Below are 22,105 nucleotides of genomic sequence, written 5' to 3'. Positions count from 1 at the left end.
TATTCTACGACTGATAGACGTTAGAGATATAGGTATATAGTTCTGCACACCTATTCGACGTCCCTCCTTGAAAACGGGGATGATCTGTGCCCTTTTCCAATCCTTTGGAACGCTACGCTCTTCTAGAGACCTACGGTACACCGCTGCAAGAAGGGGGGCAAGTTCCTTCGCGTACTCTGTGTAGGGGCTACGCTAGATTGGCGTTCTCGTCTGGCGGTATTTGACGTTTGTTGTTGTAGTCTCCAGTACTTTTGTGTTTTTTCGTGTTAAATTATACTTGTTGTCATGTGTTTTCATCATGAAGGATGTTAAAACATTGTAGAAACTAACATTACGTAAAACCAAAGGAAGTAACCGACCCAGTTGAACTTTAAGTAATTGGGCCTTGAAGCAAAAACCGGATAGGACTGGAACGCAAGCAGGAAACGGCCGCTTGCCGAGTAATGGTCGCGTAATTTCCGGTGGAGGGCCGCTTTTCAATGGTATAACGCCGTCCTTAGACAATTCTGGGGCGATGAAATAGTGAAATTCCATCTGAGAGTGTCACAAATCGTTTCCGAAATAAAAAAAAACAAAAACGCCAGTAAATGCAAGTGTGGATAGTATGTCCACAGCCACCATTCAGCACATGGAAGCCACCACAGTCCCGTTACAGCCCCTTACCAAGGTGGCAAAGGAACAGTCTGCGCATCGACCGCTGTCTCAGACCGTTCCGAAACCTCATCACTTAATTCATTCAATTTCTAAATCAAATATTTAAAGTTTTTACTTAGACATTGTTTTGCATTTAAGGTTTTTGTCTGTAATAATGTTCTATTTTACTATATATGTCTCTAGTTCTTAAATACCCTCCATATACATAATAGCGTACAATTCATTAAAGTGATTTGAAACAGCAATAGGTATTACAATAAAATTCCCCCTGGTCCTGACTGCCAAAACGTGTATTCATTGGATACATTGTTTGAACGATGTGTTTCTATGTTAGTCTTACAAGTAGATCGTAAAAAGTCTGCATGCTCACCCTAAACTATCGGGATAATTTATAATCTTCGTTTTTCAATTACTGAAAAAGTATGAAGAATACCCAAACATTGTATCTTACGACAGTATGAAGCATCTAGATCATATTTACGTCTTTTCTTCGAGGCGAATATACACTGAAGAGCCAAAGAAACTGGTACACCTGGCCGACCGCTATGGCCGAGGGGTTCTGGGCCCTTCAGTCCGGAACCATGCGGGTGCTATGACCGCAGGTTTGAATCCTGCCTCGGTCATGGTTGTTTGTGATGTCCTTAGGTTAGTTGGGTCTACGTAGTTCTAAACCTAGGGGACTGATGACCTCAGATGTTAAGTCCCATAGTGCTCAGAGCCATTTGAACCATTTTTGCTACACCTGCCTAAGATCGTATAGGGCCCACGCGAGCACGCAGAAGTGCCGAAACACGATGTGGCATGGACTCGACTAATGTCTGAAGTACTGCTAGAGAAAATTGACGCCATGAATCCTGCAGGGCTGTCCATTAATCCGCAGGGGTACGATGGGATGGAGTCTCTTCTGAACAACACGTTGCAAGGCATCACAGATATGCTCAATAATATTCATGTCCGGGGAGTTTTGTGGCCAGCGGAAGTGTTTCAACTCAGAACAGTGTTCCTGGAGCCGCCCTTTAACAATTCTGGACGTGCAGGGCGTCGCTTTATCCTGCTCGAATTGCCCAAGTCCGTCTGAATGCACAATGGACATGGATTGATGCAGGTGATCAGACAGGATGCTTACGTATACGTCACCTGTCAGAGACTTACCTAGGCGTATCAGAGGTCCCATATCACTCCAAGTACAAACGCCCTTCACCATTACAGAGCATCAACCAGTTTGACAAGTCCCCTGCTGACATGCAGGGTTTCTGGTTTCATGAGGTTGTCTCCATACCTGTACACGCTCATCCGCTCGATACAATTTGAAACGAGACTCGTCCGACCAGGCAATATGTTTCCAGTCATAAAGAGTCTAATGTTGATGTTGACGGGCCTAGGGGAGATGTAAAACTTTGTGTCGTGCAGTCATTAGGGGTACACCAGTGGCCCTTCGGCTCCGAAAGCCCAGATCGATGATATTTCGTTGAATGGTTCTCACGCTGACCCTCATTGACGGCCCTGCATTGAAATCTGCAGCAATTTTCGGAAGGGCTGCACTTCTGCGACATTGAGCGATTGTCTTCAGTCGTAGTTGGTCCCGTTCTTGCAGATGTCGGATATTTGATGTTTTACTGGTATTCTAATATTCACGGTACACTCGTGAAATGATACGGGAAAATCCCCACATCATCGCTACTTCGTAGATGCTGCGTCCCATCGCCCGTGTACCGATTAGAACACCACTTTCAGACTCACTTAAATCTTGATAACCTGCCATTGTAACAGCAGTAACAGATCTAACAACTGCACTGGACACGTTTTGTCTTGTATAGGCGTTGCCGACCGCAGTTCCGTATTCTGCCTATTTACATATCTGTGTATTTGAATATGCATGCCTATACCAGTCTTTTTGGCGCTTCAGTGTAAAAGAAGACGCACGCAACTACTTTTTGCGATTCGTTCGTTTGGCTCTACGTCAAACTTGAGGAACGTCTGTCTTACGGCTGTCACTACAGCCCGTCAGGTACTGTCGGAACAGGCCACCGCGTCGTTTCACAGCAGTCCTTTTGATACGAAAAGTGTCTACCCGACAGCTAGGCATCCGACGTCGTTTACATGGCAACTGGACAAGTGTGAAATGACCCTTATCCTGCAACAGAGTGTTGCTGTCCGTCAATCCATTGCTTAATGACTTTGCGGCACGCGGCGCAACAACGCACAGCAGTACGTGGACACTTTTGCGGAAATCGCACACGGTATCAGGTCCAAACACCCAGGAATGTTGACGGACTACATCATTCTGCAGGATAACACACTTCAGGGTAGATTGTTTTCATCGTCATATTATTCGAATTGTTTACCAGTGAATGACTCTCAACATCAGAATCATTGTTATTCTTGTTTTCACTTAAAGGTTCCTCTAAAAGTTCTACAATCCCTCTCTCAGAAAGGAATGAACGTGGAGAATTAACCACTTTGCACGCACTAACTTGAACGTATCAGTTTCACCCTTTCTCTCAACACAACTGCTACAGTTCGACACGAAGTTGACACAGGCTTCCTTAGACGGAAGCACTAGTGCAGTCAGATTCGAGAATGGACCACGTGAGAGCTGCGAAAAATCGTGTCGAAGGAGGGTCGACATCGGAGTGGAAAACAAAATTCACAAATTAGAGCGCCTTTTTTAAAATAAAAAATATCAAGGGAGAGATAAGGAAAGGAGAGAGTTAAACTTGTGGAATTTTCGTCCCGTATTCTGAAGAAGTGCCGCTGTGCCTTTTTGTCGGCAGGTCTTGGAGATGCTGCAGGTGTTGCAAAATCCTTGAACATTCAGTTTGAATATAATAAACATTCTTGACACCGAGAAGCTAATGCCCACGAATCCGCAGGATTTTAGAAAGCATCGCTCGTGCGAAACTCAGCTTGCACTTTTCTCACATTATATACTGCGAACTATGGATGAAGGGCAACTGACAGATGTCATATTTCCAGATTTCCGTTAAGCACTTGACACGGTACTACATTGCAGGCTGTTAACTAAGGTACGAGCATATAGAATAACTTCACAGATATGTAAGTGGCTCGAAGATTTCTTAACTAATAGAACACAGTACATTGTCCTCGACAGCGAGTGTTCATCAGAGACAAGGTTATCGTCAGTAGTGCGCTAGGGAAATGTGACAGGACAGGTGTTGTTCTCTGTATACATAATGATGTGGCGGACAGGGTGGACAGAAATCTGCGGTTATCTGATGTTGATGCTGCGGTGTACGGTCGAAGTTGAGTGACTGCGGGAAGATACAAGACGACTTACACACAATTTCTAGTTGGTGTCACGAATGGCAGCTAGCTCTAAATGTGGAAGAATGTAAGTCAATTCTGATGAGTAGGAAGAATGGTTCAAATGGCTCTGAGCACTATGGGACTTAACTGCTGAGGTCATCAGTCCCCTAGAACTTAGAACTACTTAAACCTAACTAACCTAAGGATATCACACACATCCATGCCTGAGGCAGGATTCGAACCTGCGACCGTAGCGATCGCGCGGTTCCAGGTTGTAGCACCTAGAACCGCTCAGCCACTGTGGCCGGCTGAGTAGGAAGAGCACACCTGTTATGTTCGGATACAGTTTACTGGTCTCCAGCTTGACTCAGTTAAGCCGTTTAATATCTGGACGTAACGTTGCAAAGCGATATGAAATGGAACGAACAGGTGAAGATGTGTGGTAGGGAAGGCGAATTTTGGGAACGTGTGGTCCATCTGTAAAGGAGACAGCGTACAGGACGCCAGTCAGATCTATTCTCGAGTTCTGCTTCAGTGTTTGGGATCCGTACCTGGTCGGATTAAAGGAAGGAATTGAAGCAATTCAGAGGCGGGCTGCTAGATTTGTCACCACTAGGTTCCAACAACATGCAAGTGTTTCCGAAATGCTTCAGCAACTCAAATGGAAATCCCTGGTGGGAAGGCGAAGTTCTGTTGGAGAAGCACTACTGAGAAAATATAGAGAACCGGCATCTGAAGATGACTGTAGAAAAATTCTACTGTCACCAACATACACTCCTGGAAATTGAAATAAGAACACCGTGAATTCATTGTCCCAGGAATGGGAAACTTTATTGACACATTCCTGGGGTCAGATACATCACATGATCACACTGACAGAACCACAGGCACATAGACACAGACAACAGAGCATGCACAATGTCGGCACTAGTACAGTGTATATCCACCTTTCGCAGCAATGCAGGCTGCTATTCTCCCATGGAGACGATCGTAGAGATGCTGGATGTAGTCCTGTGGAACGGCTTGCCATGCCATTTCCACCTGGCGCCTCAGTTGGACCAGCGTTCGTGCTGGACGTGCAGACCGCGTGAGACGACGCTTCATCCAGTCCCAAACATGCTCAATGGGGGACAGATCCGGAGATCTTGCTGGCCAGGGTAGTTGACTTACACCTTCTGGAGCACGTTGGGTGGCACGGGATACATGCGGACGTGCATTGTCCTGTTGGAACAGCAAGTTCCCTTGCCGGTCTAGGAATGGTAGAACGATGGGTTCGATGACGGTTTGGATGTACCGTGCACTATTCAGTGTCCCCTCAACGATCACCAGTGGTGTACGGCCAGTGTAGGAGATCGCTCCCCACACCATGATGCCGGGTGTTGGCCCTGTGTGCCTCGGTCGTATGCAGTCCTGATTGTGGCACTCACCTGCACGGCGCCAAACACGCATACGACCATCATTGGCACCAAGGCAGAAGCGACTCTCATCGCTGAAGACGACACGTCTCCATTCGTCCCTCCATTCACGCCTGTCGCGACACCACTGGAGGCGGGCTGCACGATGTTGGGGCGTGAGCGGAAGACGGCCTAACGGTGTGCGGGACCGTAGCCCAGCTTCATGGAGACGGTTGCGAATGGTCCTCGCCGATACCCCAGGAGCAACAGTGTCCCTAATTTGCTGGGAAGTGGCGGTGCGGTCCCCTACGGCACTACGTAGGATCCCACGGTCTTGGCGTGCATCCGTGCGTCGCTGCGGTCCGGTCCCAGGTCGACGGGCACGTGCACCTTCCGCCGACCACTGGCGACAACATCGATGTACCGTGGAGACCTCACGCCCCACGTGTTGAGCAATTCGGCGGTACGTCCACCCGGCCTCCCGCATGCCCACTATACGCCCTCGCTCAAAGTCCGTCAATTGCACATACGGTTCACGTCCACGCTGTCGCGGCATGCTACCAGTGTTAAAGACTGCGATGGAGCTCCGTATGCCACGGCAAACTGGCTGACACTGACGGCGGCGGTGCACAAATGCTGCGCTGCAAGCGCCATTCGACGGCCAACACCGCGGTTCCTGGTGTGTCCGCTGTGCCGTGCGTGTGATCATTGCTTGTACAGCCCTCTCGCAGTGTCCGGAGCAAGTATGGTGGGTCTGACACACCGGTGTCAATGTGTTCTTTTTTCCATTTCCAGGAGTGTATATTTCGCTTAAGGACACGAAGATAAGACAAAATTAGGGCTCATACGAAAGCATATAGATAGTCATTTTTCCCTCGCTCTATTTGCGAATGGAACAGGAAGGGGATGGGTTGTTTGGGGGTAGAGACCAAACAGCGAGGTCATCGGTCTCATCGGATTAGGGAAGGATGTGGAAGGAAGTCGGCCGTGCCCTTTCAAAGGAACCATCCCGGTATTTGCCTGGAGCGATTTAGGGAAATCACGGAAAACCTAAATCAGGATGGCCGGACGCGGGAAATGCAATAATACTCTACCAAAACCTGTTATAATGATACTGTTTTATTAGGAAATCAGTTTCGACGTTCCAATCACATTATCTTCAGACCTGTCGCATGAATGACGCAAAGTACAACACGTGCGTGTATAAGACAATGGCACCAATATTCGTATCTGGTTCCGTAGATGTCCGAACTTCATGAGCTTGTGTATACCAGATACGAGTATTCTTGTCTTGTCTTATACATGAACGAGTGGTACTTGATGTCATTCGTTCGACAAACCTGAAGATGGCGTGATTGGAAAGTCGAAACTCGTTGCCTAACAAAACAATATCAATAAAACGGCTTTTGGTACAGTATTGTGACAAAATTTTTACCGCCATTACTAGGCCAGCAAGGGGAGAAGAGGTGGTGGTTCAAATGGCTCTGAGCACTTTGGGACTTAACATCTGACGTCATTAGTCCCCTATAACTTAGAACTAGTTAAACCTAACTAACCTAAGGACATAACACACATCCATGCCCGAGGCAGGATTCGAACCTGCGGCCTTAGCAGTCGAGCGGTTCCGGACTGAAGCCCCTAGAACCTCTCGGCCACTGCGGCTGCCGGTATTGTGACATTTCATGGAGCAGCCACTGTCCCACGCTCCTGAACCCAGGATGGAGTTACATTTAAGTAAAGGAAATGACCAGTAGCGGTACAAAGTACCCCCCCCCCCTCCCGCCACGAGCCGTACGGTTTCTTGCGGAGGGTGGATGTAGATGTAGATGAAGAACCATCTCATTCCCTACAGATCGGAACACTACGATTTGTCGATGCCTAAAAGGTAGACACCATGGGAATCAGGACGCCTTCTTTCCAGGAAAATGACCATAGGTTTGCTCGCACTTGTCTGAGCTGCAACATTTTTCACGAGTCTTAATCTACACCAGATTGTTAACATTTTGTTTACACTTGCATAATTCAGAGATTGGCTCGAGGGAAAATAAAATTTTCGGAGGAGGGAGGGCAAGGCTTGTTACGCTGCATCGCAGTGGGAGCTCTTTTAATAACATTGCGGATTGGCAAATAGACAGTTTTTGGTGGCTTCTCTGCACAGAGCTCTGGGCAGAGTTACTCTTGTGGGGACTCTTCGGCGGATTTTTGGACAGCGTATTCTCAGAAACCTTTCTACTGGCTCTTCAGCGTGCACTTCTGCCGAGGCACGTCTTCTGCAGATGGCTTTAACCTCGGCATCTGCAACTACTTACGTTGCAGTGTGATTGCGGTTTGATACTGTCGGGTCAGTGTTACGCGAATTGTTCTAATTCTTCTAGAGTTTAGGGGATTTTGCTTCGAATTATGTTGTGAACGATGGCTTGTTCACGACTGAAGTAGTTGGGCTACAGCACGTGTTTCCATTTACCCCACAATTGTCGATGTCCAGGTCGAAATCGTGTGTTTAATCCTTTCCGGTGAAACGAGAGTTTGCTTCCAGATGCTTTCCCCTTCTCCGTCCCGCGCACTGTGCCGCACCGTATTGTTCTCATTTTAACGGAATATTGTACGTAATCTATAGTCCAATATCCTCTTATCTATCGGCTTGGAGAAGTGACGGTTTCAATCATAATTAATGTTTTTGCTTTATTTTAGTCCTTTTCTATAACAATAAGTATGAGTGAAAGTGGAACTATCTTTGGTTAGAGTAATTACATGAATCGCTTCACCCTTACAGCACTATGCCCGTACCCAATACGGGCGAGCATTTGTTGGCTGTGTGAACGGCGTCCGTATCCATTCGCTGAATACTCATGTAATGTTTTTCATTACACCGTCACCAAGAGAATTATTTGCACTTATAGCCGTTGTACCTTGTGTGCATGTTTCACTACAGAATGATCCTCGAATGTTATTAACGAAACGTCCACCTCGGTAGCTGAGTGGTCAGTGCGACGGAAAACCAGGCTGAGAGGTCCGGGTTCGATTCCGTGGTGGGTCGGAGATTTTCTCCGCTCAGGGTCTGGGTGCTGTGTTGTCTTAATCATCATCATCTCATCCCCATCGACGCGCAAGTCGTCGAAGTGGCGTCACTTAAGAAACTTGCACCAGGTGACCGGTCTACCCGACGGGAGGCCATAGCCACACAACATTTCATTTTCATTAACGAAACAAAAGTATCAACTGCGACAGAGGGAATTAATACACTTCGCAAAAGGACTTTCGTAGTCGCTATGCACTTCTTGAAGAAAGATGGAATGGCTAACATCAGTTTTAAAAATTCCCTTTGATCGTACCAGGAACCTTAGACTGACAATGTTTACATCCGCGATTAGTTACTGGGGCGGTAGGAAGGGGGGAGGGAGGCTATGGTGGCTATAGCCTCCCCCCCCCCCCCAAAGGAGTATCATATTACACTGGATAAAATGACTTCAGAAATCAGCGAATGTATTACCCCAACATATTCAATCTTTTTTTTTATAATTATGTAGCAATATGGGTTGAATTGTATTTCTAACACATTTTAACGAAAGAATAAGAGCGGCAAAGAGTTTACTATCTAAACCAGGCCGGCCGCGGTGGTCTCGCGGTTCTAGGGGCGCCGTCCGGAACCGTGCGACTGCTACGGTCGCAGGTTCGAATCCTGCCTCGGGCATGGATGTGTGTGATGTCCTTAGGTTAGTTAGGTTTAAGTAGTTCTAAGTTCTAGGGGACTGATGACCACAGCTGTTAAGTCCCATAGTGCTCAGAGCCAGCCATCTAAACCAGTAAATATCATTTAACTTAAAACGGGCGTCTTATTATTTATTAATGCACATTTTTTTACCCTGAACCCCAAAACAGTCACCAAAAACTACTTTAAGCAAAACCAAATTTTACCAATTTGTAGGTGGAGGACCCCTACTCTCCTTTTTCGAAGCCATATTCCATTTCCCCAAACACACCGCCCCCACCATTAGCCCTCTCCTTTTTTCAAGCCATATTCCATCCCTCCAAACACCCCCCCCCCCCTCCATTAGCCCCCCACCCTCAAAAAAATGGTTCAAATGGCTCTGAGCACTATGGGACTCAACATCTTAGGTCATAAGTCCCCTAGAACTTAGAACTACTTAAACCTAACTAACCTAAGGACATCACACAACACCCAGCCATCACGAGGCAGAGAAAATCCCTGACCCCGCCGGGAATCGAACCCGGAAACCCGGGCGTGGGAAGCGAGAACGCTACCGCACGACCACGAGATGCGGGCGGGCCCCCACCCTCCTTGACCGACTTCTAGGATCGCCTCTGATTAGTTACAATAAACCTTTTTTTTCTGGTGATTGTACGCTTGTAGTCCGTTTCCGTATCTGAGTGGTCAGAGTGACTGACTGCCACGCAGAGGACCTGGGTTCGACTCCCGGTAGTGTCAGGTATTTTTCCTTGGTCGGAGGACTGGAACGGTGTGTACCCAGCCGTCGAATGCCAACTGAGGAGCTACTTGACCTAGTAGTTGTGGTACCAGCTCTACTAACCCGATAGCAACCGGGACTGCGGTGTGGTGAAGCCGCGGTTCCGTACTGCATCCGTATGACGCCATTGGGTGATGGATTATACGGTGGTCGGTCGAGCCCAATTCTCCCGTCTGTGGCCAGAATAACGATGATAATTGTATTATTATCGTATGCTTGTAAAAGGGTTTTGTCTATCGGATTACACACATCAGCAACTGAATTAGAGATATCCACTGAGTTGGGGAGAGAGAGCTCTCCTGTCGTCACGGTGAGTGGAGCAGTGTGATGTAATTATAAATTCGTCAGACCCCCTACTGGCCTTTGGTCTGACAGTGGAGCGCAGATCACGGATGACCGATTCAAAGGACAATCAGTTCCCGAGGTTTCGGCATGTAAATGTGTTACCCCGCGTTTAGTATCGCAGCTTACAGTTCTCAACAGCGGCTCAGAGACAAACCTGCTGCGAAACAGATGTAACACTCTGCCAGTCCGGAAACAGAGCCGTATGCTTGTGACGAGGTTACAGTGATTATTCACAATGCTCTGTAAATCTTGCCGCCGCACAGCAACAAAACCCACTAACTCTACATAAAATTTATAGCAGGATATTTTCAGGGGCGGCTGTTCGTCGTGAACGCAGGCGAATCAACCACCTCCATCAGAAGCTTAACAGCTGGAGTACTGCAAGGTTCAATACTCGGCCCCATACTATATTCTATCTACACAGACAATGCAGAGAGTAATGAGAGGATCTAAGTGGGCGACACGACTGTTCTCACCAGATGTAAATGATCAGTGGTTTTTAATCACCGTCTGCAAGACGCCTAGACCCAGTAACGAATTGCGTTTAACGCCACGAAAAGCCAAGTCGTGGTATTGGAGTAGTTTACCCGTTACTCGTCCGCCCCTGGTAGCTGAGTGGTCAGCGCGACGGAATGTCATACCTAACGGCCCGGGTTCGGTTCCCGGCTGTGTCGGAGATTTTCTCCGCTCGGGGACTTTGTGTTGTGTTGTCCATTTCATCCCCATCGACAAGCAAGTCGCCGAAGTGGCGGCAATTCGAAAGACTTGCACCAGGCGAACGGTCTACGCGACGGGAGGCCCTAGCCACACGGAATTTCCATTCTACCCATTACTCAATAAGCCGTTTGATCAATATGTCAAATGTGGTTTGATAATCTTTTTACTTTATATTTACGCTGAGATATACTATGGAAGTGCATGGTGGAGCAGCACGGCGAAGACACATTTTCAGAGTCTGCAAAGCCTGCAAAATAAGACACGACGCTGAATCTGCCACGGCCTATAGAATGTTCTAGCAAGTATCTTTGCGAAGGATCCTATCCGACATCGCTAAAGCAGTGTTGTGAAGTGGGGTTCGACGGAGAGGCACCTCCGTCGGATCGTGGTTTAGCAATAGAATTCCATCGACAGTATTTTCCCGACGAGGAGAGGAGAAGTGATGAAGTATTTTTCCTGTGCATTATACTAAATGCCAAGTTCCTCGATTAAATCGCAAATCTCTGATTAGTGGAAATGGACTCCCTAGGTTTTGTCATATCAGTGGCACAATAAGTCCAGCCATTCTCTTGGTGCTACTCGAGAGTCATGTGCCAGTGTCAGCTCCTGGTTTCATTCTTTCCTTTCGTTTAATTGTCATATCCATTCTTATTAACTCTAGCGGCATGGACAGTAACCACACTAATACAAGAACACAGGTACAATATCATAAAATAATCAACAGGAACGACTGAAATTTAGTCCGTTTATGATCTACAGGCATCTAAAGAATCGATTAATTGTTTGAAGGGATAAAACAAAATGCCATGTGCAATATCAGTAATGTGAAACTCCCATAAACCTCTTAGACTCTTCGACAAGCCTAGTATTTTAACAAGGCTACGCTAGATTCCTCTTTATCCTTATGAAAGAAGATTTTATTTCTCTTCTGATATTCAGGCCTATTTTCACGAAATTTTTCATCTATATGGTCCAGTACACATCCATTGTGTTCGACAGTCTTTGTATTTCCCTTTTCCAGGCGATCGATATGAAGAACTTCTTTTTGGATACCAGAAAACAGTGGCAGAAGAAGTCGACTTCCCATTCTTTGCCTTAGGGTCTCAGGATTAGTCCACTCTTTCTGAAAAATACTGCGCAGGTAACCAGAAACTAACATCCAACGCTAGTGTAAAACTACTGCCAATCTGACTTATTATGACTCTAATCTACAACGACAATCGGTAAGCCAACTGTCGTTAACAACGACAAACGGATTCAGGCAACCAGTGTAACAGCCCACAGTTGCATATCTAACACCACTCGTCGCATCAGGAACATGGTAGAGCCTTAGCAATTGTTTCAAAATTATAGTGTGCCTCTGAATTCTAATGACATTTGGCACCACGGGGTGGGAGCTAGTTTATTGTCTGTAACAGGGAACATATTAACTCCTTGCTCACGTACGAGCCCTAATTTCTCTTATCTTCGTGGTCCTTACGCGAAATGTACGTTGCCAGTAGGAAAATCGATTTGCAGACAGCCTGAAATGCCGCTCCTCTAAATTTTCCCAGCAGTGCCTCTCGAAAAGAATTTCGTCTTCCCTACAGAGATTTCCATCTGAGTTCACGAAACATCTCCGTAAAGCTTGCTCGTTGATCGAACCTACCGGTACCAAAACTAGCAACAACCCTCGGAACTGATTCGATGCTTTCCTTTAATCCGACATGGTGGGGATCCCATATACTCGAGACGTACTCAAGAGCGTCGTACTAGTGTTCATTACGCAGTCTCGTTTATAGATGAGCTACACTTCCCTAGAATTCTCCCAGTAAACTTAGCAATCATATACAACCGATCGCTCACCGATAGATCTGTACCTACAGATTGGAAAATTGCGCAGGTCGCACCAGTGTTTAAGAAGGGTAGTAGGAGTAATCCATCGAACTACAGACTTATATCATTTACGTCGGTTTGCAGTAGGGTTTTCGAGCATATACTGTATTCAAACATTATGAATCACCTCTAAGGGAACGATCTATTGATACGTAATCAGCATGGTTTCAGAAAACATTGTTCTTGTGCAACGCAGCTAGCTCTTTATTCGCACGAAGTAATGGCCGCTATTGACAGGGGATCTCAAGTTGATTCCGTATTTCTAGATTTCCGGAAAGCTTTTGACACCGTTCCTCACAAGCGACTTCTAATCAAGCTGCGGGCCTACGGGGTAACGTCTCAGTTGTGCGACTGGATTCGTGATTTCCTGTCAGGAAGGTCGCAGTTGGTAGTAATAGACGGCAAATCATCGAGTAAAACTGAAGTGATATCAGGTGTTCCCCAGGGACGCGTCCAGGGATCTCTGCTGTTCATGATCTATATAAATGACCAGGGTGACAATCTGAGCAGTTCTCTTAGGTTGTTCGCAGATGATGCTGTAATTTACCGCCTAGTAAGGTCATCCGAAGACCAGTATCAGTTGCAAAGCGATTTAGAAAAGATTGCTGTATGGTGTGGCAGGTGGCAGTTGACGCTAAATAACGAAAAGTTAAGTGATCCACATGAGTTCTAAAAGAAATCCGTTGGAATTCGATTACTCGATAAATAGTACAATTCTCAAGGCTGTCAATTCAACTAAGTACCTGGGTGTTAAAATTACGAACAACTTTAGTTGGAAAGACCACATAGATAATATTGTTAGGAAGGCGAGCCAAAGGTTGCGTTTCATTGGCAGGACACTTAGAACATGCAACAAGTCTACTAAAGAGACAGCTTACACTACACTCGTTCGTCCTCTGTTAGAATATTGCTGCGCGGTGTGGGATCCTTATCAGGTGGGATTGACGGAGGACATCGAAAGGGTGCAAAAAAGGGCAGCTCGTTTAGTATTATCACATAATAGGGGAGAGAGTGTGGCAGATATGATACGCGAATTGGGATGGAAGTCATTAAAGCAAAGACGTTTTTCGTCGCGGCGAGATCTATTTACGAAATTTCAGTCACCAACTTTCTCTTCCGAATGCGAAAATATTTTGTTGAGCCCAACCTACATAGGTAGGAATGATCATCAAAATAAAATAAGAGAAATCAGAGCTCGAACAGAAAGGTTTAGGTGTTCGTTTTTCCCGCGCGCTGTTCGGGAGTGGAATGGTAGAGAGATAGTATGATTGTGGTTCGATGAACCCTCTGCCCAGCACTTAAATGTGAATTGCAGAGTAATCATGTAGATGTAGATGTAAACCGAACATTCGCCTTCCCTACTACCGTCCTTAAGTGCTCGTTCCATTCCATATCGCTCTGCAACGATTCGCCTAGATACTTAATCGACGTGCCAAGCAGCACAGTGCTAATATTATAATTCGCATTTTCCGAGATTTTTTTCCTTCTCATCTGCGTTAATTTACATTTTTCTACATTTAGAGCAAGCGGCGACTAATCGAAAGAATTAGAAAATTTATCTAATTCATCCAGTCACTGAACGACGATAAACCACAGCATCTTCAACAAAGAAGCAGATCGCTGCTCACCGACCATTTATTTGTATTGAGAATAAGAGTGGTTCTATCACATTTCCCTGGGCACTGCTGACGATACCCTTGTCACTGACAAACACTCACCGTCGAGGACAACGATACGGGTTTTTTATTTGCGAATGCTAATTAAAGTAATCAATAAATAGATCTCATCACTCGGAACAAAATGTATACGAGTCACAGACATGTCACACACGACTTCTCTCCCGTAGGTTAACTTCCAACTGTGGTGTCAAGGAGCCCATAAATTTAGGAGAAAACCAGTTTGCCAAATAACGGAAATCGGCGAACTATCTGCGTAGGATAAATTAACAGAAAACATTTGACTGGCGAACTAACTGAAAAGATAATGTGGCTGACATTTCGACATTGTCTTACAAGGGGAAGGCCTCAGACACGGCCAACCGATTCGGCTAAAATTTGGCAGGTCGCTTGTGTACAACCTAATACGAAGGAATCTAAGATATTTTGGGTCAACACCCCCGCGTTTTTGAGAAAATCACCCCTAAAGGTTATAACGAGCAATCGACTCAAAATTGGCGGGATCGATAGATAATTGTAAATAGATCATTTTTCATCATCAGGTATGGGGTCCGCAAACGCATACTTTTCCAGAAATCGAGGTAAGAAACTTTTACAACTGCCGCTTATGTAGCCACATGGTAAACACTTTTCGTCGACAGCACCGATAGCGCAACGGCCGAGGTAACTGGTTGGGAATCGGAGAACCCGGGTTCGAATCTCGAAGAAAGCGAGCGGATGTATTTTTCCATATCTCAATTGATAGGGATAGGAGGCTTAATAAGGTAAGTAAATCAATAAGGAATGATAACAACTAGGCAAATAAATTTCACAAGCCTCTTGGGATAGTAAAGAACTAAAATGTTACTCCAATTTCCAATGTTACATTTGGTCCTCGTTTTATAGAAAAGGTCAATCGTTTAACCGACTCGTTGAAAAATGTTTACATTATCTGTTTACAGAACATTTCATGAGAATGTTTTAAAACCACACGTTTCTGATAACAAGTTTTGTCTAATATTCGATTCCTGGAGTGGACAAATTAATACTACAATATATGATACAATGTTTATAGATGGTGAGGGTCAGCCGACGTGCACAGTAAAAGAAATACCGCCAAACTGCACACCTGTGTGCCAGCCGTGTGATGTTTATTTCTATCGCCAGGTTAAAAACTTTATTTCCAGGCTTCAGAGTTGCAGTGTGTTTCTGGAAACCCAGCGGGAATTGCACAACCGCACGGATGCAATAACTATTCACAGCATAATTCATAACCAACTTTCAGCACAGATTTTTCAGGCGATGATATCGAATGCGTGCTACGCATCAAAATTAGTTCCCGGAAAAGACATATTTTTAAACGTAAACCAAGTTTGTTTTCCGCCGACTCTTCGGAAGGAACAGTGTAGCTGTCGAAAGATTGCATTCATTAGATCTTCTTGGTGCCGTGAGTATATTTGTTTCGAATGTTTGTATGACAAGTACCATCCATTTGGTTGTTCGAAGGAAAGTGAGGATACGTAACACTGACTGGAAGATTGTAAAGTGACCTGGAGTAACATTTTAGTTATTTACTATCCCAAGAGGTTTGAGAAACTTGTTTGCCTACCTTATTATCATTCCTTATTGATTTACTTACCTTATTAACCATCCTATCCCTATCAATTGAGATATGGAAAAATACAAACGAAAAGAAGAACATCCGCTCGGTTTCTTCGAGATTCGAACCCGGGTTCTCCGATTCCCAGCCAGCCTTGGCCGTTGCGCTATCGGTGCTGTCGGCAAAAAGCGTTTACCATGTGGCTAGAGAAGTGACAGTTGTAAAAGTTTCTTACCTCGATTTCTGGAAAAGTATGCGTTTTCGGACCCCATACCTGATGATGAAAAATGCCGTATTTATAATTATCTATCGATCCTTCCACTTTTGAGTCGATTGCTCGTTATAACCTTTAGGGGTGATTTTCTCAAAAACGCGGGGGTGTTGACCCAAAATATCTTAGATTCCTTCGTATTAGGTTGTACACAAGCGACCTGCCACGTTTGAGCCGAATCGGTTGGCCGTGTCTGAGGCCTTCCCCTTGTTAGATAGCTCCTATAGAGGAGTGTCTGGGAACTTTCGGCCACATACTGTTGAAAGTTACCTATAACATATGTCAGCTTATAGATTACCATGTTTTACGCATCTGCTAACACTAGAGCACTTTTACTAAGATAACCTGTGCCCACTAATCGATGTCTGAGGTGAAGAAAGTCTCTGCTCATTTAAAATGGGGAATCTAAACGACACTCTCTGGTGAGCTGAATGTCTCGGCCAATAGGAAATCAGCATGGCCTGTACCATGCACCGTATTCGGTATTCTAATGGGACGCAAAATTCTGTTCTCCTTAGCCTTTGGTTGTTCTGATGCATGTAGACGGAGAGGCTGGATGATAGTTGCAGCTTGGACTTGTATGTGAAACTTGCAGTGAGATTTTCTTACTGTATTCTTTGGCTACGAGCCACTGGTTTTGAGATAACGCACTGTATAGCGCAGCTTGACATGTTATATTATTGAAAATAGTTCACGTTCGTTGTAGTGAGCCTTTAAAAGTGGAATTACTCAACATGTTTTGTGCGAGTGCTGCGGGGCATCAAACCACAATTAACTAGGGCCAGAACTCGTTTACTCTACAGTGCACATCTGAATCAGGGCGAATTGTAACGGGTTAATCACCTAAAACACGCACCGCAGATATTGCGCAAATGGAAAGTGCTATTCGCGTGCGGTTTTCACAGAATGGTTTGGTAGTCAGGGTTCATATTGTTAGGCAGTCAACAGATTGTAATTATACTTAGAAGGTGAGTTTTTTGTACAGACATAGACTTTTTAAATGGAACAATACCTACTGACATTAACAAACTAAAAGTAGAGTAAATTAGAATGTCAGTGAAGTTTGTTGTAGGACTCTAGTGCGAGTTGTTTACGAGATAACGCATTTTGAAAAGTTGCCATACCGACACTTGTACAATACCTGTGGTAGCAAAACTAAACAACAACACAAGTGTATACATTAGTTATGTAGATTCTGGCCAGTGAAGAGACAACTGACTATAACAGGGTATAACCAAAATAACCACTGACATCGGCAATACACGCTTCTGGTGTGGAACGAATGCTGCACATGTGCTGGCATTTCAGCAAAGACGTCGGACCAGGGAGCAGTAATACATCATTGCATATCATCGGTATCGTTGATAACTCCTTGTAAACAGTGCCTTTCAACTTTCCCCACAGAAAATATCTACAAGCTTCAAATCCGGGGAAGAGGCTGTCCAAGGTACAGCTCCTCTGCGTCCAATCCATCGATTTGGAAACAATTCGTGAACACGTGCTGTAGTACTTCGTGCAATATTGGCCGGACAGCCACCATATTGGTATCACAGAGTCAGCCGGCCGATGTGGCCGAGCGGTTCTAGGCGCTTCAGTCTGCAACCGCGCTACCGCTACGGTCGCAGGTTCGAATCCTGCCTCGGGCATGGATGTGTGTGATGTCCTTAGGTTAGTTAGGTTTAAGTAATTCTAAGTTCTAGTGGACTGCTGACCTCAACTGTTAAGACCCACAGTGCTCAGAGCATTTTTGGTATCACAGAAGGCATTTTAGTATCATAGAGATGGCCTGTTAGGAGGCTGCGATGCTTGTGCGCGTTCAGTGTTCGGTCTATAAAAGATGGGGATATGACCTGATGGTTCACTATCCCACACGACACGTTTACACTCCATGGGTGGTGACGTTCCACTTGTTAAAGCCAACGGGCACTGTCAACAGACAAATATTGCATGTTTATCTGGCCGTGACTGGTGAATGTGGCTTCATCGCTTAACAAGATCTGTGATGTATCTGGAATATCCGTCTTAATGCCCCTGTACGTAAGTTAACACAATTCTCATAATCGTTAATCGTTTCCATGTAGCTTTGATGGAGGGAGATGTGATAAAGTTGGAACCTATGCGAATGGAGAATGCTTAGGACATTGCCTGACTCATGGTACTTCCGTGTGAGATTGCGCGAGAGCTAACGTGGGGATCACTTGCAACAGCAGCAAGAACGTTAATTTTCCCCTCTTCTGCTGTCACTTATTTCCTTCTGTTACGCTGGCTAGTTGTTACACCACCACTTTAATGGCTCTGAGCACTGTGGGACTTAACTGCTGTGATCATCAGTCCCCTAGAACTTAGAACTACTTAAACCTAACTAACCTAAGGACATCACACACATCCATGCCCGAGGCAGGATTCGAACCTGCGACCGCAGCGGTCGTGCGGTTCCAGAATGTAGCGCCTTTAACCGCTCGGCCACTCCGGCCGGCCCACCACTTTCACGTAACTGGTTCAATAGGTTGATGAATAACTGCGTAGATGATCGACATCTATTGGGATATACTGCCGCTTACATCGTCCAAGAACAAACTGCATTCTTCCTACACTCTTCATGTGCCTTGAACGTGTCAGGTTTTTCTGAATTGGTAAATCCCATCGTCCACTCACGGCCAACTGTTTGCACTATCACACACTAACTTTCAAGTCACAATATACACAAGGAACATACAAGCTCACTGTAAGCAAACATAACAACATTCTACCTAGCAACTATACAGGACGAATGGTACAAACAAGTGTCGATTTGGAATCTTTTCAAAATACGATATCTTGTAAGCGACTGCAACAAATACCACTAGCATTCTAATTTATCCTAATTTTAGTCTGTTAGTATCAATAGGCATTGTCCTATTTAAAAAGTGTATGTTTGAAAAATGTTGTAACAAATACAACGCAAAAAACTGTGCTGAAAAACTGAAACAAACTTGCGAGGGTAGAAAACTTTGGTTACTTGAGAGAGATCGGCAGATGAGAAAGGTAGTGCCATAGGGTTCAGTTTGGGGTCCACTCCTATTCCTTACATACAGTATGTGTATGACTTTCGACTTAATAAACACTTTCTAAGTATTATTATTGATTGGGTAACAATACGAGCCCCTGACTACCAAGCCATTATGTGAAAACTCCATATAAACAGCACATTTCAGCAATATTTGGTGTGCAAGTTTTACGTGATAACCCCAGTATAAATCCTTAATAAATAATGTAACGACTAGGTACTTTTATCGGCTTCTTGAATGTCGGTAAATACTTGTTATGCAGTGGTATAGGGTGCCATGTGGTTCATGTAGTATTAAATGTCGTCCCTATACTATGAGCTGTGTTTTGAGTTGAAATAGTCAGTAGTTTAGATATGATTTTTTCTAAATTTATTTACGCTCCTTGCCGTTGTTAAACTAATAGCATACATTTAACGATAAGGGATGTGCTCAGTTGTATGGTACTCGGGATTTTACCATGATGGTTCAAATGGCTCTGAGCACTATGGGACTTAACTTCTGAGGTTATCAGTCCCCTAGAACTTAGAACTACTTAAACCTAACTAACTAAGGACATCACACACATCCATGCCCGAGGCAGGATTCGAACCTGCGACCGTAGCGGTCGCGCGGTTCCAGACTGAAGCGCCTAGAACCGCTGGGCCACACCGGCCGGCCTTTACCGTTCAGCAAACGTATTTATAAACCGAGGATTGCTTCCACTGTCGTCGCTTATTTATTCACCGCAAGATTGCTAGAAGCGTTTTCGTGTGGTTCTTTCAGGTTGCAAGAGGTAACTTCACATAGAGATCTTTGGAGCCGTTAATGACATTACAAGACCCAAAAAAAAAAAAAAAAATGTTCACATCTGTGTGAAACCTTATGGGACTTAACTGCGAAAGTCATCAGACCCTAAGCTTACACACTACTTAACCTAAGTTATCCTAAGGACAAACACACACACCCATGCCCGAGGGAGGACTCAAACCTCCACCGGGATCAGCCGCACAGTCCAAGACTGCAGCGTTTTAGACCGCTCGGCTAATTCCGCGCGGCTACAAGATCCATTCAGTGTTCTTCTGTTATTTAATATTTTCAATCTTTGTGTGGAAATGTATCTAACACACAATTGTGAACCAAGTTTGCTATACTATACATTTTGTAAGTCAAGAGACGGATTCATTGATAGGAAACTTAATCGTTCAGATGTATAAATATTCAATGAAGCCTACTGATTAACTGTTGCGCAAAGTAAGTGTGCCCAGAGTTAAGGTGTTCTTAAAGTAAAGTTAGCGTTAAAATAAAATTTTCGTGGGACGCAGTTAGTAAGTGGGCGTTTTGATGTGGGCCATTTTCTGTGTATTCTGTAGATTCTTGTAAGTATTTAGCTTTTAACAATATGCAGTGAATCTACGTTGTACTTAACAGACACACAAGCAGACGTAATCCCAGCTGATGTTTGCCGTCCACAGCCGCCCCTACACCTAATTGTGTTGCTACCCACGTTCCCTGCTGGTGGCCGTGTGATTGGAAGGGACCCGAACATCTCATCTGGCCTCTTTTAGCGACGCGAGTGGTCAGCCGTTCTTCCAGCGTTTTAATCACGATTGATTAATCACCGAGACCCCGTCTGGACAGCAAACAGCAGGCGGCTTGATTAATTGTGTTTTGCCGCCGTAACCAGTACTACCGGTCGGTGTGTGTCCGAGAGACTACACCGGCGCAAACAGCAGACCTGGACGGAGGGCTCAGTGCAAATAGGCGAGACCGCATTGCGGCTATGGGCGCTTATCGCGCGGAACTGAAAACTGCTTCCGCACGTAGCGGCACCGTACATCATTTGGCTTATCGGATTACCTCCGTACGCCATAAACAGGTTTGCGGATCGCCTGGGGAGAGTAGACTCGAATTTTGATGAACCTGCAATTCATCTGCTGCAATCGCAGCGAAACCTAGCACGCTGGGATCAAGGTGAATAAATGACACGACGAAATTTTTGACTGTCCTAATGCCAGGAATTAATGCCGTTTGTACAACTCCAGTGTTAGTCTCAACGTGGATGCCTTTTGTAACTTGGATCTGCCTATGGCTCTCTTGTAAATCCGCTTTATTACACTGGAGATATTCTGAAAAGGCGGACCGAGTACTGGACGGGATAAACGCTAGGGAAGAATAGAAGAGTAACACAATAGATAATTAACTTCACGCGTGTTGTTGCTTGACTGAATGTGCACAGTGAATGCAGTGTGGCGGGTGTGTACTGACCTTCTTGGCGTTCTGGACCTTCTGCGACCGTAGCACCTTAGCGTCGTCCGCTATCTGCTGGTGAAATACCTCCACGGCTGCCAACCTCGCGCGTGCCAACTTCTCGTTCTCCTCCAGTACCGTGCGCCACACGTTCCACATGTTCCTGCAACATCACAGCACAGCACCACTTAGTAAACAATAGGGACGAAAGTCAAAGCAGTAAATAAGAATTTCTTTAGATATGTACGCTTGTGTAAATCAGCTACAAAACATGTAGTAATCTGGGAGGTGTTGCGAGTACTTAGATGGCACAAAATGGCACTACTTTATTTCTTCAGGATAAGAAATGAGTAGGGCTCTGTGGCAGCTGAATGCCTGTCCGCTTGGTCGTTAGAACCAATAGGCAAAGAGCGTTAACCGTCCTGTGTATGGGGAGAAATAAAAGGGAGGCGGCAGCTTTACTGACGGCGGCCAACCGCCACAGTCTGAAAGAACCACGTCCGTCTGAGTCGACACCGTGATGGCGGCTGTTATACCGGAGCCAAGGTAGCCCCTGAGGGCCGGTAA

The 22,105-nt window shown here is 45.3% G+C and overlaps 1 protein-coding gene across 1 annotated transcript in view; it reads right to left on the bottom strand.

Moving 5' to 3' along the window:
• LOC124613554 (protein nervous wreck) overlaps positions 1 to 22,105 on the bottom strand; it is a 754,174-nt gene that overhangs the window by 250,255 nt on the left and 481,814 nt on the right. The window contains exon 5 of the mRNA XM_047142268.1: positions 21,557 to 21,701. Within this exon, the coding sequence (XP_046998224.1) occupies positions 21,557 to 21,701 (145 nt within the window). The remainder of the gene's footprint in view (positions 1 to 21,556; positions 21,702 to 22,105) is intronic.

The sequence above is a fragment of the Schistocerca americana genome, chromosome 4, assembly GCF_021461395.2.
Source record: "Schistocerca americana isolate TAMUIC-IGC-003095 chromosome 4, iqSchAmer2.1, whole genome shotgun sequence".
Taxonomy (NCBI): domain Eukaryota; kingdom Metazoa; phylum Arthropoda; class Insecta; order Orthoptera; family Acrididae; genus Schistocerca; species Schistocerca americana.
Note: the sequence above shows the minus strand (reverse complement) of the source record. Positions and strands in the feature narration are given on the sequence as shown.